The sequence below is a fragment of the Habropoda laboriosa genome, unplaced genomic scaffold, assembly GCF_001263275.1.
Source record: "Habropoda laboriosa isolate 0110345459 unplaced genomic scaffold, ASM126327v1 scaffold64, whole genome shotgun sequence".
Classification (NCBI taxonomy): Eukaryota; Metazoa; Arthropoda; class Insecta; order Hymenoptera; family Apidae; genus Habropoda; species Habropoda laboriosa.
In genome coordinates this window covers 786,289-803,615 of record NW_017100183.1, presented here as the reverse complement: position 1 = coordinate 803,615, position 17,327 = coordinate 786,289, and the positions used below count along the sequence as shown (strand labels likewise).

Sequence of the window (17,327 nt, the reverse complement as noted above, 5' to 3'; positions counted from 1 at the left end):
ATGTAGTTTTGTTCTTGAAAAAATTAGTAATTTGTAAATTTGTATGGTTAATATCATTTGGTTAAAAGTACTATTCTTAGAATATAATTCATTATTTACTGATCATTATTAAGTTTTATGATTGATTATTCTTCAAGTTTGACCTTACCTTATATGATATCACATTTTTGATCAACTATTACTAATTAAAGAATTTAACTGAATTGTTAATTAAGTAATATATTGAAATTCTTATATATTATTAATATTAAGAGCAGTCATAAGACATATTAAGAATATACTAATTGATCAGTGTCCTACATATTATTGACATAGCTCTCATCTGTGTAAAAATATGTAATGTATTATTATGTTTCAACTGTCCATTACATTTTATAATACAAGTAACTTATACATCCCTTATAACAATCTCTTTAAAATAGAATAGTTGCCCTTGTTATACAGATAAGTAACTAAGAAACTGCAAACTGTGTTTAACATGTACATTGTATTTAAAAGAGAACTGTAGTAGAATATGATATTGTTAAATGTAGTGTTCTTTCTCATTAGAATAATCCTTGCCTTTTTGTTTCAACAAATTGAATATAATATGTTATATGTTTCCAGGGCCTACATAGAGAAAGGTGCTTGGACACAATCTTCCAATATGGCTTAAGTGTTTGTAACTGTATTGAATTGATGAGGATATTGTAATTTCTTTCAATGATTATAGTCATGTAAAATAATATGCATGCATCAACAATACTGAAAGGATTCTAGAAATTATTGCAAAACTTTTAATATATTTGTATGCATTTAGTATTAGTAAATATCTTAATATTACTTCAACCGTTTGCCGCGATGGCAGCTCTGTGTACCGACACTGTTTTACCGACGTGTTGCAAACAGCAAAACATATCATGGCTGAATATGGTGGTTTTCTGATTAACAATGTTTTAAGTTGTGTTAATACATTGTATGATACAAAAGAGATACACAACAGGCGTAACTTATGGTGAGATTTAGTGCCACAACTGTGAATAAATTTTACATAGTGCTCTCTGAGTCTTTAGTGCTGTATTGTACTCATTGTATGTCATGAAAAAGTATATGATAAATGGTGTAGAAGACATGTTATTACTGTATCAGCAAAAGTAACAGCATTTCACTGCCTTTGAACACAGTGGTATAAATAATTGTGTAATAACTGTAATTTACATCAAAGTTCTCCCTTTATTTATAAATTTTGAAGTATCAATTTGATGCTCATGTATCATATCTGTAGGATACTCTAAATACTGTAACACATAATCATTAGAATCTCATGCCAAAACTACGAAAGAACCGAAGAATTGGAACTAGGTGGGGTCTGAAATATTATACTGCAGTGAAAAATGCTGTTTTCATAACACAGGCACTACCTTATGTGCCAAGAGAACCACCTCCTATTGTGAAGGAATATGTTCCACAATGTGAGACTCTATATATGTGTGCACAATGCAAAGACCGGTAAGTTCATCAACATGTTTCAAGCGTTATAATATCTTTTCTTTATTTAACATTGTACAATAGTTAATGTTATATTTAAAAGCAATTTTGAGATGTCTTAATATCAAAATTTTATTTCTGTATTAGCTTCTATTTTCGAAGCAGTTTGGAAGACCATATTGCAAGGAAGAGTTGGATATTGGGATATTGGTGTCAACAATGTTTCGTGACTGTTTGTAGACACAGTCCTACAGAAGGATCATTATGTTCAACATGTATGCAATCAAATCGTGAGAAACGTTTATATTTAAGAAGCAGAGGTTTACGTAAGAGGCAAAAATTTGGAGTAGTCAGAATTTTTTATAATCAGTGCCAATTTTTTGCACATTTGAAAACTCATAATGTAGATTTAGTGGACATGGGTGACTTAATGTTAATGCCTTTACCAACGAATATAAATCACGATTGGAGTCCTGAAGTAGATCTAATATGTGAAGCATTCATGGAGCATACATTTGTAATGAAAGTTCATATAATGGATTGGTTAAAACATAAAAACATCGATAAAAATTGGTGGCAGTTAGCTTCTACTAAAGAAGAATATATTGACAATTCAGTCACTCACATTATTAAGAGTTACAAGGGCCGATTTTATTTTAATTCATTAGAAATACCAATGGATGAGCAGTTTTCTACTTTAAATTCTTTTCATTCTACATCAAACAACAGCAGCATGTATTCTGATATTGAGATTCTTGATTCTGTGGAAAATGTTGACAAAAGAACAAGTTCATCTTCTATAGATACCACAACTTCCATCTCTGATGAAAGTGTGATTGAAAATGAAGATAGTCCATGTACAGTAAATGACATTGCTTTTGTCGATTGTGGACCTACAACAAAGTACTTTGAACCCAAAACTCCGTTAAATAACAATAAAAAGAAATGTACAACAGCCTCTGTAAAAGCAGTGAAAGATTCTTTCACTGTTTTTCGACCTTCAAAAGTGATTACTAGTAAGCTTAAAAGGAATAGAACAGCACATCTGAATCGCATTTCATCTAATATGATTATGTCTTATGGCAATACTATGATCACACCTAAACGCAATGTTAAAGATTTTGCTAAATGTCCTACTGATAAACGGTCGTGGGAAAACATAACACATAAATCTAGCAAAAGTACAACACCAATTAAGGTAGTTACAGAAAGCAATATTGTAAAAGTAGAATCTGATAAAAATATAAGCAAACCAAATTTATTAATTATAGAACCATTGTCTAAGACACAATCTGATAGGTCTTGTGCAACAAAAATGGATATATGTAAAACTAAGTTAGATAAATTGAAGCAAAATGTACATACATTAACGGTAAATTCTGGTCAAAAAGTTGTCACGTTTCAAAGCACAAAGCATGTTAATATTGATACAATTATCAATCAGCTACCACCTCACATAATTAACAGCAAAAAGATTGTTTTTATTGGACAAGATTCTGATACTATAGGTGTTCATAGTAAACAAGAATCACCTTCTAAAACAGCAGTTCCCTTAGTACCTGATGAAAATGAGAAACTGTTGGAAACGAAAAAGGGTCCAGAGATTCAGAAAGTTCTCTCTCGGGCTAATAAAAACTCCAATAAAAATGTTTCGAAGAATCACGTGGAGACTATAAAAAATAAAACTCGATCATTCACGAATAAAGTTATATATCAAAATGGACGAAAGTACATTATCAAACAGTCGTCAGGTACTACTAAACATTCAAAAAGTGTGCCGAATGCAATAATTCCGATAAGAAATGTAAAGGGAACAGTGCAATCAAAATCTACAAATAGTATCCCACCGTTGATACCCTTAAATCCTGTTGATATAGAAAATATATCGAATCAAGAAAGAATGAATTCGCTTCATGGCGATGTTTCTCCTTTAACGCCTTCGCCATCTCCGTCAGAATTATCAAGCAGTTCTAGTTGCGATGTTCAATCAAAGCAGCCTTCTTCGTTAATAAAGAGTTCTCAGAAGGTTGACGTAGCTTACTTAACTGGCGTACATAGAGACATTGGCGTTACCATGCATAATACGAAGAGTTCGTTCGAAAGTTTGTCGTTCCATAAAGGTGAAGACGAGAATCTTTATCTGGACGTAAAATTTCTCAACCAGAAACCAATCTATACGATTGTCGATACATCTACGATGATAACGAAATGCAAGCAAGAAATGGTAAACGAATTCTTTCATCTCTCTTATCCGGAATTGCAAAAACGATACGAACATTTGCAACAGATTGGTGAGGAAATATTGAAGGTCATGAATTTTGTAACCGATAACGTAATCAAAGAAAACTTGAAAGCCGTTAATATCTTACAGACTGTATTGAAACATTGTATCGATAAGTGCATTGACAAAACTGACGATACGATCGAAAAAGACGTACAATTGAACGAATGGGAATCTGAATATCAGCGTACGGACGAAAAGTCCACTTGTAAAGCGTGCAATAAAATTACGAAGCCCAAGTATTATATTCCGGGGTTTTCGAAGCCTGCGAAAAATGATAATTACTGTTCCTGTTATAGGCACGTGTGTCACAAGTGTCACACGTACCAAGGCAATTCGACGCGTTTCGTGTCCCATCAGACTTTTCACGACAAAGAAAAGCCGTATTTATGCCCAGATTGTTATCGTAAATTTACAACGTTCAGATCGTTAGAATTGCACACATGGACTACTTGCTTTCACACGTTGAAAAAGCGTGCTCTCGGTTGCAAAATTTGCGAAGTGGATGGTTTTCAGGATATGGAATCTGTCGCCAGGCACTTTGCTATAATGCACAGTCATAATAAGATAGCATGCGACAAATGTTACATTGTTTTACCCTCGTATTCCGAGTATAGGAAACATCACAAAGATAAACACCCGGATTCGGACGATTGTCATCCTATAAGACTTGTATTATGCAAACTTGGCCGATGTATCGTGCGCTGCGAAGAGTATATGTTACACATGGAGAAACATTTAGTCGTTCAAAGATTGATATGGTTCAAATGCCCGTTTTGCACGTTTATTCACGTAGAAACAAAACGAATAATGTCTCACTTACAAACTGGACATATGGCACGTCTGAAAGAGCTGATAAGTTCCGAGGTATTGAGAAACGTATTACAAGTGGAAACCGCGGCAAATTTATCGACGAATAATGCACAGCAGGACGATAAATTCACGAATGCAGATGCGAGGTCCTGCGAGGACGGGACTGTTATGCCTAAAATTATCAACACCAGAACTATCACATCTGAGGTATTCGAAAGTGGAGCCCAAGAGTCGGAGGATTATTTAGTCAATTACGATGCGCAACAGTCTCCGAAAGTTGTTGTTAAAGTTAAATCAGAACCGTCGACAGACTCGAAGAAAACGTTACTCAAGATACTGGACGTTCGATCGATAGCAAATCTAACGTCGAATAATTCTAAATGCAAAAGCGAACAGAACAGAAAGGCCAAACAGGCGAAAAGTTCGAAGAAAATGACGCTGGGGAAAATCGAAGTGGTAGAGATTCAATCGAAAGATACGGACGAGAGTGCATGTTGTAGCAAAGCAATTAAATCGGAGCCAGATACGTTGAGCGTTGATTCGCTTCAACAAGAGTCTTTTCTTAAAATTAAAGAAGAGCAGAACGAAGGTGAAATTTTGGAAAAGGAAGTATTAGCGAAGATAGAAAAGATGGAAACAGAGAACGCGATCGATCTGTGGAATAGTATGCAAATTCAGGAACAAATTGAAGGTGTACAACGTACACCATTCTCGAGACCTCCTCCGCTTGCTAGGATTCCTCAATGTGAATCGTTCGAACTGAATCGCTCGAAGAAGGTTGCACATCCAGCGAAAGGAGGAAAGACGACGGTATTATCTCGCGGTCAGAAAACGAATCGCGAGTTGCCACAAAGAATTGCTCTGAACGATTCGGACAATTCGGAGGAGATCTTCAATTTTTCGTGCAATTGGTGCGGAGAATTGATAAACACGTCCAAATCGATCATAAGCAATCACTTTCAGAGGAAACATTTACAAGACTGCAAACTGTCGACATTAACCACGGACTTGCTACGAATGTCGCCAGACTTTATTAACGGCGGCTATAAAGATTTGCTAGGTAATAGAAAACGTAAGTCTGACAGCATCGCGTCGAATTCGAAGAGAAGACGACGATGGAATCCGAAGAAGTATAGCGATGGGAAAAATGCGAGTTTCACGGGTGTTGGATTATGCGTGAAACAAGAGACGGCCAAAGATAGCGAGGGTAATTTTAGGTGTAAGAAATGTGATCAACGATGCTCCGATATGGCAGACTTGAGGGAGCATATTGCCTCTAATCACAGGATCAGAGGTCGATATTTGGTGTGTCTGGAATGCGGAGACAATTTCGTCGTTGTACCTAGTTTGCAAATGCATCTGAAAGCTTTCCATGGGATAGAGGATCCCATTACCTACATGACCCAAAATACATCCTACGCTCCAGACAACGTCGACCAACTCGAGACGGCTGGAAAGTCTATCGAGGCGAATCAGTGTCACGTTTGTATGGCTGTTTTCGAAGACAAGGCAGCGGTGGATAAACATCTGAGAGTCCACGGTATGGCATTCCTAAACCGGAAGAGGATAGAGGCGCAAAACGCTTTGAAGAGTCCAGAGAAGAAAAGCGAATCGGAAGAAGAGAAGCGAACACCGGTAAAAACCAGTCCAAAAGAACCCGTTCGTAAAGATAAACCGGCAGAAACTATATTGGAAAAAATTACTGTAAGTATTACGTTTTCATCCACTTTGAATATCATTTTTTTAATCCTCTACCACATACCGTGTATGTTGTTTCAGGCAACCATATAGCTAATGGAGGCACGACTTTCGAATCAGGAGTCAGTCGGAAAATAGTCTATACTCAGTAATTTCCAATTTTAACTATTACGATCCCGAATCTGTGATTTTAACGTTTCGTATTTAAGCAACGAGAAAACATTTTCTTTCCTTTTCTTTGTCCTTTTTATAGCGAAGACTAGTAAAACAAAGTATCGTTAGTTACTTTATAACAGTATCGGGATGAGGCGAATCGATTCTTTGTCTTGGGTATGGAAGTAAATTTCTATTAATGCTCAGCTCAATAAAGGTGTTAACACATTGCGTATGGTATTTAAGTTAATCACATGTTGCATGCCTTTTTAAAAATTCCTTAATCCACGTTTTCGAGTATTTCACTTTTAATTATTTTACGTTTCAACATTTTCTTTTTGTTTTTGTTACAAGTTGTTACATGATTCTATCGTTTTGTTGTAGCAATAGGTATATATTTTACGAGCTGAACGCAATGTGTTAATGTTTCTTAAGTAACGTGGAGTGTAGTATCTTTGTAAATATATACAAATAATTGTAGACAAATGTATAATTTATTTTGTTAGAATTGCTTTCTTAATGTATATTCATATAGTCAAGTTACTTTATCATATACATGGTGGTTATACATTGTTAAGATTTGTTCCTTTTCCGTTTTTTTTTTTTTTTTCTATTATTTCTGGTGAAATCTTGCAGCCTAACGTTCATTGAAAATTTCATACTCGATCATGGACGACTGTGTCTACTGCATTCTTCGCATCTACCAAATTCCGCAATTTCAATTGCAACATAATGTAAATAATTGCTCTGTTTTAAAAAGATATAACTTTTTGTACTGTACTAATTCATATGCATCGTTGTACCTAAAAATAGACGAAAATAAAATATTCTGATTTACTTTGAAAATTATACCTACGTATCCTCGGTAGAATGGAAATAATTTCAATTTACAATAAATCGGTAGAATACACATATACATATATGCATATCCCTTTATTACACAATTTTTGAATTGCACCGACAAAGATTATTGCTTAGTGGTAAGTTGGTGATTCAACGATTGACACATCGAGATACTCGTGGTACGAAACGTGGGAACCTGTTTCCTCTTGTTTCTCTTTTATCTACATATTTATTATACGTACTTTTTGTACGCGTTAGCGTGAAAATATCGGTATATACATCACACTTGAAGATTTTACAGAAGAAACCAACATCTTTTTCATTTTATTCTCATGATTCTGTATTACGTAGAGATATTTATGTATTACATCGAGTGCAGGTACTTAAGGAAGGGTTTCGGGGCACTGAACACTTTAACGTTGGACCTGTAAGAGTACTCTCAGCTTGCTTTCTCACGACTTTACACAATTTTAGTCGTGCAACGTGTACGAACCGATACCGGAACAATGAAAAAATACAATCAGAATCGTGTTTCACGGTTTAAATGCGCCAAACGCGAAATCTTTCAGCGAACTTTCTTCACAAACAGGAGCATCGATTGGTAATAATTTCGTGCAACGAAAAGAAGAACTTATTCGTTATAATTTGGTCCCTCCGTAATCCATAAAGTCGATCAGCTGTATACTTTTACGGGCCCCGTACTTTTGTCCTTTTGGCACAATTACTACAGAACACACACGATTAAATATAAACGGTAATTGGTTCTTGACCCTCGCACGAAACCAAAGTTCGCACAATCAACTTGAGCTTGATCTCCCGTGGACACGGTTACTGAAGATTGTCACGTACACGGATGAATTGTTTGTTTGTTTGTTCAATAGCAAAAAAAAAAGAAAGGAAAAGAGTAACAGGATGAAAGAAGATTGGAAGAGAAAAAGGAGAAACCACGATATCTTTAGGTGTCTCGTGTTCTACGGAAACAATTTACCTGTGCCCTTTCATCTCTCACTTATCCTCTCGATCAAGAACGTACGTGCCAGGAGTGAGCTAGCAAAGGAGGGAAGAATATCTTAACAGGAATTCCTTTTTCCTTTTTTCTTTATTCTACGCGGCAGTCGATGATCTTTCGTTTTCACACGACGCGTCCGTCTCTTCGGGGACATCGGCGCTAGTGAAATAAACACGAACTACGGGACTCGAGGGTCGAGAAGATTCAGATTCCTGAAGAAAGTTTGCACCGGTCTCTGGATGGCCAGATTCCAATGAGGACCCGTTTCTAGAGAGGGACACGTCGTTCGTGGCACTCGATGTCCTGGTGTTTGTCGGCGACGAGGACGAAGAGGACGTGGATCGGGTGATTTTCATCTCTGATCCAGCAGGACTAACGTTATCGTGCTTTCTCGAATTATCGTCGAGCTTTGTCTCGTGACAATTTACACTGGACTCCGTGGTTGTTGTAACGGTTAAGGCTAACGACTCCGGGGCCTTTTTGCCCCGAACACTGTTTCCCAGTTCGCTTAATGGAATTCCAAGTTCGCGAGTGGTCCACACGTCGCAGCTAGGGCTGCAGGACGAGCCACGAGGGAGTTGAATGGCTTTCGTTTTTCTCGCATCTTCCATGGAATGCCATCGGTGGGATCTCGAGATCGAGGATCCTGGAGCGATCGCGTTCAAACTGTTCGCCGGCACTATCCGATGAGGAAACCGCGGCGATCCACGAATTTTTTCCCGCGACGACGTCTGGCTGGTGCTCGCCTCTGCAAACAATATCGATCCCGTGCGTTACAGGACATTCGTTTCGTTCGCCAAATGGAAATGAACACAGTTCGAGTATACTTACTGGGCGGTAGGCTAAAATTGACTCTGGGCTCGCTGCTCTCTTTACGACGTAGCCCCAGGCTCAATCTCCGATCTTCTTCGCTAGTAATACTAATTATTGGTCCTGAGCCACATCGTGGATGAGACGAACGAGTGCCTTGGGCATTCATTTGACAGGTAGAAGCTGCTTTCGAGCCTGGTACCAGGCCTGTGATGTAGCCCATGTGAACCCTCAGTGCTGATGCTACTCCTATGGGGATATCGTGATACGGTTAATCGTACACTGTCCTCCTTATCATTTTTACGTCGTTTACCTGTAAACGAGGCGGTGGAGGTTTTTCTGCTGGTAGGACGACTGCCGAAAAGGCTGAAAAGTCGCTGAAAAACACCCAAACGATTTGGTCCTTCCGTTTCTCTTCGTCGATGGAGTTTGTAAATGTCCGCGAGACTTCTCCTTGGTCCGTTCGGTTCCAGGTCTGGTTGACTGCTAAACGCTACGGTACCTCGTCGTATCCCTAGTTTCAGGAAGAGTCAAGTCGAAGACGAGTCAGTAGCCAACTAATTTACCGAGATTCGCGCGAATGGGGCGACAATCGAAACGCATCGCAAAGAAGCGAAAGCAGGCGGTAACAGTAAGACGAGACAGTAGAAGAGGAAGGAGGAGAACCTTTCACACGGGAACGCGATAGATTTCGCGAGAACTTTATGAACGAAACCATGGTAATTAACTCGGTCCGATGCGAATGCCGTGTGTGTGCGCGCGCCATGAGTCCAAGTGACGATATTCGATCGACAAGCTCCACGGTGCTTTAGAACAATTGCCCGAAAGAATAAACATGGGAGTTCTGTTTTAACTGTTTACACACTTGAACGAACTGACCGTCGAGAGTTTGTCTATCGATTCTATTTAGCTGGACGTCAATGCATTCCGAAACGCTGGGTGAAACGTGCAATTTAGCGTGCAGAGGCGGACCTGTATGGTACACACATACCACTGTCAGGGACTTGTTCGAAGTTGTCAAGGGGTTTTGGGACTCGGAGGCTCAGGGAGATGCGAGTGCAGTCTAGTTGTCTCGAATAGCAATTAATAATGTCAGAAATGTATAAACCGTTTCTGCAAGCCGGTAAATATAGGCCGATGTCGCGTTAACAATCCGAGCTGTGTTTTCACTGTCATTTTTTTTTTTTTTTTTTTCTAAAAAAATAGATCTAAAGTAGCAGTCTGAAGAGTAATACTAATTTATCCCTTGCTTACCGATCAGACTGCTGCTTCAAATCGACAAGCTCGTAAACTCGAAACTATGCAATAAACATACACGGGGAGAAACGTTGCATCGCAATTCGAATTTTCATGCAATTTTCCATGAAAAAGTGTACGTAGTATGTATGTCGGGAGAGATTTGGTTATCCCAAAATCTAGTTCCCTCTATCGTCGTTTCAAAAGTCCATTTCCCAAGTCATCAAGATACAAGCATATAAACGTCACAGAATCGTTCAAGCATCAATTGCGTGCAATAAACGGAATTCTGTCACCTTTCTCGAACACCTGAACGGATGGAAGGATGACGAAGCGTGAAGAATATTAATTACATGTATCGTTCCTTCTTTCTCTCCTTGTACGTACAAAATGTTTATTCATCGTGCAAATATTTGAAACGTTGAAAAGAAGAAGTTTCATTTCGACACCTCTGATTGTTCGCGCCGACTCTAAGAAATTCGTGGATCAACGCGATACGGAACGGGAATTTTCTTTGCACAACGAATCTTGGAGTATGTCACGAAGAGTTTCACTCACCGGATGAATCCGCGGACGGCCAGCTAGCCCTAGGGATGACCGGCGGGAGTACACTGAGCAATAACAAAGGTAGACCACCCCCGATGCTCGGATTGCGTTTTGGAATCGACGCGCTTGACGAAGCGTGCGATGGTTCGACCGGCTCCTGTGCCAATTGTTCCTTCAATCTGGCCAATTCCAGCTCCAACTGTGCCATTTCACGCTGATACACACGGTTCTGCACTTCCACACGGTGTAGAAGCTCGCTATCGCCCCGTGAAATTTCATTTCGGTTAAACTCGTTAAAAAGTAACCGCGAGTACGACGCGGCTGATTTCTGCGTACTCGTGCCATTGTTTTTCCAACATCGAGAGCAATTTTTAGCGGAACTAGAAGCGTCGTTTGTAACGCGATTTCGTTCGGCTGGCGAGCCTTGATATCGAGTAAACTTTCTATGGAAAATTCGCTAAACTCCTACCCGGTAGAGAACTCCCCCAGTTTCTCGTTTCGAGCGCGAAATTTCAGTTGGAAGTCGTCGGCTTGCTTCGAATATACGTGCATAAAGTATGACGAACGATACCTGTGACCTGGTTTGCAAAACGAATCGTTTCTTTGTACGGTTAGGTGTAACGGGACATGTTCGGGGGAGCGATAGAAGGATATCTTCTCGGGCTAGATCCGTTCAAACGATTAGTTACCAAGCAAAGAGACCTTTATCGTCATTGTGTTCGCGACGCTATTCCGCTTACACCCCTCTTTCTCCGGGTCCTCTTTTCCTTCAGCCAATTTTCCATTTGCTTTCGATATCCCCTTTCGCCCTCTTATCAGCAAAGCAATCACGATCGAAGTACCGGGTTACTTACGCTCTGTCGTCGGTCATAAATCGCTTTGTGTTGCACTCGATCTTTAGACCGAGACTCTGGACCACAGGATCCGCCCTCTCGCCGGCCAAAATGTTCGCTAGTTGAGGGAGGAAGAGCAACGCGAGAGTTGCGGTCGTCGAAGCCAATATCAGGGCGGTTATCGTAACGAAGGCTAATGTCGCGCGATCAGACATCAAATTTGCCAAAACCACCACGATGCCCGATGTGATCACCACGAAATACACACTCATGCCGATGTACTGCGAGTCGTTCAACGCTGGGATCTTCACGTGCCTGAAATTGTCCGTAATATATGCAGAAACGACAAGAGAAATGATCCGGAATATTTTTCCAGCAATTTTAAATGATAAATTAAACGGGCTGAATTTTTCAAAGGACGAATCGATACGTTCCATTATCACCACTTGTCCTTGACTCGATCTCTCGACGTTTAATATCAACGAAAGTTCAATGACAACTCCCCCGGCAAAAAGCGGACACATCTTTGCTAATGAACGCCCTAATGGCATCCCTCATTAAACTCCAATTCCGTTTCGACTACGTCTCTCCAATTGGAAGTTTCACAGTATACGGATTCCCCGGGAGCGTTTGTTTTAACGAATTTTTCCTCACACCGTGAAATCGCGTTATAACACTGACCCGCATTCGTTAAGGGCAAGTTGAAGCCACAGTCGTAGTAGTTATCAGATCGTACTGAAAGTTCCTTCGGTTTTCTCCTCTTTCGCGTTTTCTATTTCTCCATTGAAAATTCGACGGAGAACCGTGAACGAACTTTCCAGATGATCCAGTATTTTTTACCTCGTTTCCCAGGCCATGTACACTCCTACGATCAGCAGTAGACCTTTGTAAACGTAAAGTGCGCCCAGCCAGCTGTTGGTGTGTTGAGAACGGCACACCTCCACCTGTGTCGAGAACGATAATGAAAATGGTTGGGAGATGAAGTTCCTCTCGAAACGCCGTTTCGATTTCGATACCTGGGGTTGGTAAACCACGCCTCTGTCCTGTGGGTTAATCTCCAGGGTTAAGTTACGCAGATGACGTTGCATAGGGTCAAAAGTCACCCACAGGGTCACTACGAGACCGTCTATCAGTAGAAGGACGCAGATTAAGCTTATAAGCTGGGTATCCTGAAGTAGCTGCAAGTAGCAGAACTATACTGTCGCCTTTCATATGTACGCGAAATTCGAGCTTTCACATTCTAAATGCGCGCAATTAAATATCGGACAGGTTGAACGTTAATTATCGTACCTTGTTCTTGACAACGCCACTCCTGCTTCTCGTAAAAATCCGGTGGACGCGATAGGTCTTGGTGAACATCGATCCAAAGGCCAAGGAAAAACCGGCGGACAATAAGTACACCCTCGCCTAAAACGACACGATAAAATAATCCTGGGAGAAAATATAGTCCCAATACATACACTACTCTGTACACAGTTACTTAGATGTCGTATAGATGGATGATACATACGAGTTTAACGCACACCGATTTTCTGACCAACTGGTTCAGTTGATCGCGAAATAAGCGGTTGCTCGTAAATAGAAAATTAATGCTCACAGTGCACACTGTAGGATAATAATCATTACTGTCCGGAAGTGTGGCGTGATCCAGGCCTAGAAGTATGACCGCGCCGTAGACCAAGCCGCAGCCGACGGCAGCCATATTGTTCAATCTGGGGCTCGAAAGTTTTATGCTCCTATTCGTTTATAGGAAACGGTACGTTTTCTACTGCTCTACGATCAATGAGTATAGATACGTACAATTGAGAGGACAGCGAGACTTACTTGTGCTTACGGAAATGCAAATTGAACGCCAAGAACGCGAGTGCTAGAGTGACTCCGATGCTGGCGAGACAAGTAACCGCTAGAAAAGCCGCAGGTGCTACCGTTACCACCCTTAGTCTGGCCGTAAGAAAAATAACTCTTTTAGTATTCCTAAGGCGTGCCTCAATAGTAATAAACTCGTAAATGGGGGTCGCGAAGAATCCTCGCGAGTGGCGAGAAAAACCGGAAATGCTAATTTTTCCCCTCAGCCCTGTAATCCGCACAGGGGATATCTTGAAATTTCATGCCCTTCTTGAAACAAACGCGACGTGAAATTTTTTCGTGGATTAACGACGATCAAATTTCACCGAAACGCGGGGAAAACGTGATTCTGAATACACTTTTATCGTTCGCATACACCACCGTATAGTGGGAATCCCATTTAATAAGCGGAACTTTCACAGCCATTTTACCCGTATTATCCAAGTGATGAAATTTTACTCGATCGTACGGAATTGCCGTGAACGCGGCTGAATCCTCGCCACTTTTCACATCTTTCGAACACGTCACGTCAACGTTTACCGTGCGAATAATACCGTTATTAAAACTATAATTTTTAGACGTGTCGACGCTTCGATTCGATTCGACAGATATTCGACCGGCAAATGGCCGAACGAGAAAGCGCTAATTAGATTTCAGTGTTGTACACGCAAAGGCAGACAGGACGGTTAAAATCGGATAGAACAGTCCATACCGGAAAACCCTACGAGCCGCAGGGGGATGTCCTCCGGGCCATCTCGTCATCGCGCATCCTGGGCAATTCATTATCAGCTTGCCATCTTCCGGGTTGTAGATCGCTATCCGTCTAATAACATGGCCTGCAAGTGGAAAATTATAAAACTTCTCTCCGCTTTCGTACAAACGAGTTTCTACCACGGCGAAGAAAACGGTAATCGGTCAAGGAGCTACCGTTTCAACTGGATCCTAATCGGAGCAAGATTTTAATTCGTTCCACGTCATTCCCCCTGTTTTCCCTCGTTCTCTCGGCTGTTTTTCCTCGAGATAAATTAAATCGTTTAGGATTTTAATCACGGGAGAATCGGCCGTTTTAATTATTTCAATTTCACATCTCCCCACGGAGACCTGTTTCGTGTCACGGATCCGACGAAATGAATCCAAGAGCTTACGATACGACAATAATAAGTTCCGTGACGTAAGAGGCTATTGAGACGAAAATCCGTTCTCCTATAAAATACCCGTTTTCCAGTCGTGCTCCAGCATTTGCTCGACGCGGCCGATAAAGTCGAATATACACGGGCCTCGTAAAAAGGGGACGTATCGAGGGCGAATAGAATTCCTATTTGCCTCGATATAACTAAGTTTAGACGACGAAGCTCGCCGTGAATTAGGATCGAGATCGCTCTTTTTTAGGGCGCGTTACGAGTTCGAAATCGATTCGAGTTTGCACTCGAAAGCTAATCTAAGCACGGTCGCATGGCGACTACTCCGCGAAACGTACACGCGAAGAAAACGATCGTTGGAAGGATTTAAAGATGTCCCCTTCGTACGATTTATGCACGAGACAATACCGGGATTTTTCTCATCAGCTTAATGACAGCAGCCGGATAATAATACTCATTTCGTCCTATCTTCGGCCGCCAGATATCGGCTCGTGGTTGTTTCTGCAAGCTACAGATAAAGGTTTTTTAAAGTTTCCACTGCACCAAAACTGCCGACGTGTATCTGCTTCGTGAATCTTTAAAGCGAACTCCCCTATTCTCCTTCCACCTTGACAGCCACTCGAACTTTTTTCGCGAATTGAATTACTCTTCGCTTAAATTGCGCATCGCGAGCACGAAACAAACTTCGCTTTTTGTCAATCTATATCGTCCAGCTTCTGCGAAAGTTTCGCGTTCGGATTACATTCGGTACACGTTCATAGATAATTGGATAAAATTTTGATCTCTGAGATTTTAATCCCCGGGACGTTCGAACTGTAGCTACGTAGCCTTTTTAGGACTCTGAGGACACTCGCGTAATTACCTCGCTCTCGGCAACCGGCGCGGCGATTTCGTACAATTACTCTCACGAAAATCTAAATTTTGACACAGTTTTACGAAGGATTCTATTCCACGACCCCGATTCTCTTGCTTCAGTGCTTGCTTTACGGTTGATTAACGATCGCTTCTTTATTCTTCTTCGTCTGTCAAAGTTCTTCTCCTCTTTAATCAATGGAACGCTTTGAAATAAAGCGAGAACGCGCGATATTCTCTTACACGCGGCTCTTTTTCACTCGTTCTACTCGTCAAACGAACGACGCTAATTTTGATTTTCGAGGGAACAGTAGCATGTGTAGAAGAAAGTTAATACTACATATTATTCTCCAACTCTGTAAACTCTTATAGTTTATGAAGTACGTACACCGTTTGCTCTACCTGTGCACATTAAATTTACGCGGTTATTTGTAATTCTCCCCCCCCCCCTCTCTCTCTCTCTCGTTCTCTCTTTCATAAATGCCTGAAATATGACTATTTCGATTCATTTCTCTCGTTATAAAAGTGGACGTTCGCAATTTATGTTTGCCAGTTTTTACGTCGTTTTTCCCCCGTTCTTTACGACCATCCAAGTTTCTATTTTCCCCGGCTATTCGCTGGTAGTCGAGCTCCTTCGTGCGAGAGCAGAGACAACGCAAACCTGGCAAAACAATTAACAGAAGAAGATTGTTTCGTCTTGGTGGAATGGGATTATCGCACACGACTATCCGATTCATCTTCGTGAGTGTAACTAGAATATTTACGGCGTTTCCCACAGCGGCGAGATAAAGCAACTGGTCGCCCACCATTTTTATGAATCCCTCGAATACCCTTTTGTCCACCCTCGCACGTCCAACTGATAAAACGTCCTTTTCAATTTCAACCGCTTTTCAACTGGTTACAATCCCAAGAGGTAATGAAATCAATTGTGCCGTTCCACCGGTATACCTTACGGTGAAAAGCAAAGATGAAATTGCTCTCGAAATGTTTCTCCTTGCTTCCAAAACACAATACGTTCCAGTGGACAAACTAAATCTAGCCTCGATCCTTTCGCAAAAATAGAAAAATTGCTCTCTGTGTTGTCGCGGCGCGTAGGAAAACGGGGAAGAAAACGATCGCTGTCTTTCCCTCTTTTTCTCCTTTCGCCGACATTATGCTCGAAAGTTAAATCTACTGTATCCGCTACAGGATTTGATGGATTACAGCCGTAGGACCTCGAGCATAGAGAGGAATAAAATACAGAACAGAAGTAACGAAAAGCAGAGGCAAAGAAGCAAGTGGTTGGTGGCATCCAATTTGTCCGAACTGGCGAGGCTTCTTTGTGAGAGTCTGTCGCCTATCGCTGGAGGAAATTCATGCCAGTTCGATGACTTTATCAGAAATCGATGCTTGAAACACGGTTCAGAAGGAGGAGTCGCTTCTTCGGTAAGCTCGGACAAGGTTAACGAGCCGAACATCCAGCCTCTAGATCTCTCGACTACGGGAATTACGTGAAAACGCTTGGAAAATCGCTCGATCCCGTCACCCTCGGGGAGTTCCTCAACTTCTCTGTCCTACAGAAATATTGTTGGGGAAGACAGAAATCCACCCACTCCTCTTGTTCCTTCCTCCACGTTCTATATCGTAGTTACGGTTCGGGCATGTCGATTTTCCCAGCGGGAAGATACAGTAACAGGTTAGAGTGCTGAAAATACTAAAACAGAGGACTCGAGACCGTTTTTTCGGGGTAAGAAGGCTCTTATAAAAACAGGAAAGAAATTGCAAGATTCGGGGATTATTCAGCCGCTTTACCGACCGACATA

General features: G+C 40.9%; 2 protein-coding genes across 2 annotated transcripts in view; one reads left to right on the top strand and one right to left on the bottom strand.

The window, feature by feature from the left end:
- Positions 1 to 1,303: 1,303 nt before the first annotated feature.
- LOC108579199 lies at positions 1,304 to 6,364 on the top strand. Its single transcript, XM_017942671.1, has 3 exons — positions 1,304 to 1,488; positions 1,615 to 6,265; positions 6,341 to 6,364. Exons 1-3 carry the CDS (start codon positions 1,304 to 1,306, stop codon positions 6,350 to 6,352), a joined length of 4,848 nt encoding a protein of 1,615 aa, XP_017798160.1. The 3' UTR covers positions 6,353 to 6,364.
- A 1,995-nt stretch (positions 6,365 to 8,359) lies between these two features.
- LOC108579133 overlaps positions 8,360 to 17,327 on the bottom strand; it is a 28,293-nt gene continuing 19,325 nt past the window's right edge. The window contains 11 exon segments of the mRNA XM_017942584.1: positions 8,360 to 9,012; positions 9,096 to 9,323; positions 9,388 to 9,588; positions 10,869 to 11,113; positions 11,711 to 12,004; positions 12,530 to 12,633; positions 12,706 to 12,867; positions 12,980 to 13,096; positions 13,287 to 13,425; positions 13,514 to 13,630; positions 14,247 to 14,370. Coding sequence (XP_017798073.1) covers positions 8,360 to 9,012; positions 9,096 to 9,323; positions 9,388 to 9,588; positions 10,869 to 11,113; positions 11,711 to 12,004; positions 12,530 to 12,633; positions 12,706 to 12,867; positions 12,980 to 13,096; positions 13,287 to 13,425; positions 13,514 to 13,630; positions 14,247 to 14,370 — 2,384 coding nt within the window.

Bases quoted from the DNA above. Each gene is read 5' to 3' on its own strand.
- LOC108579199 (XM_017942671.1), top strand. From the start codon at position 1,304: ATGCCAAAACTACGAAAGAACCGAAGAATTGGAACTAGGTGGGGTCTG. The intron at 1,489-1,614 runs GTAAGTTCATCA...TTTCTGTATTAG, and splicing joins TGTGCACAATGCAAAGACCG to CTTCTATTTTCGAAGCAGTT.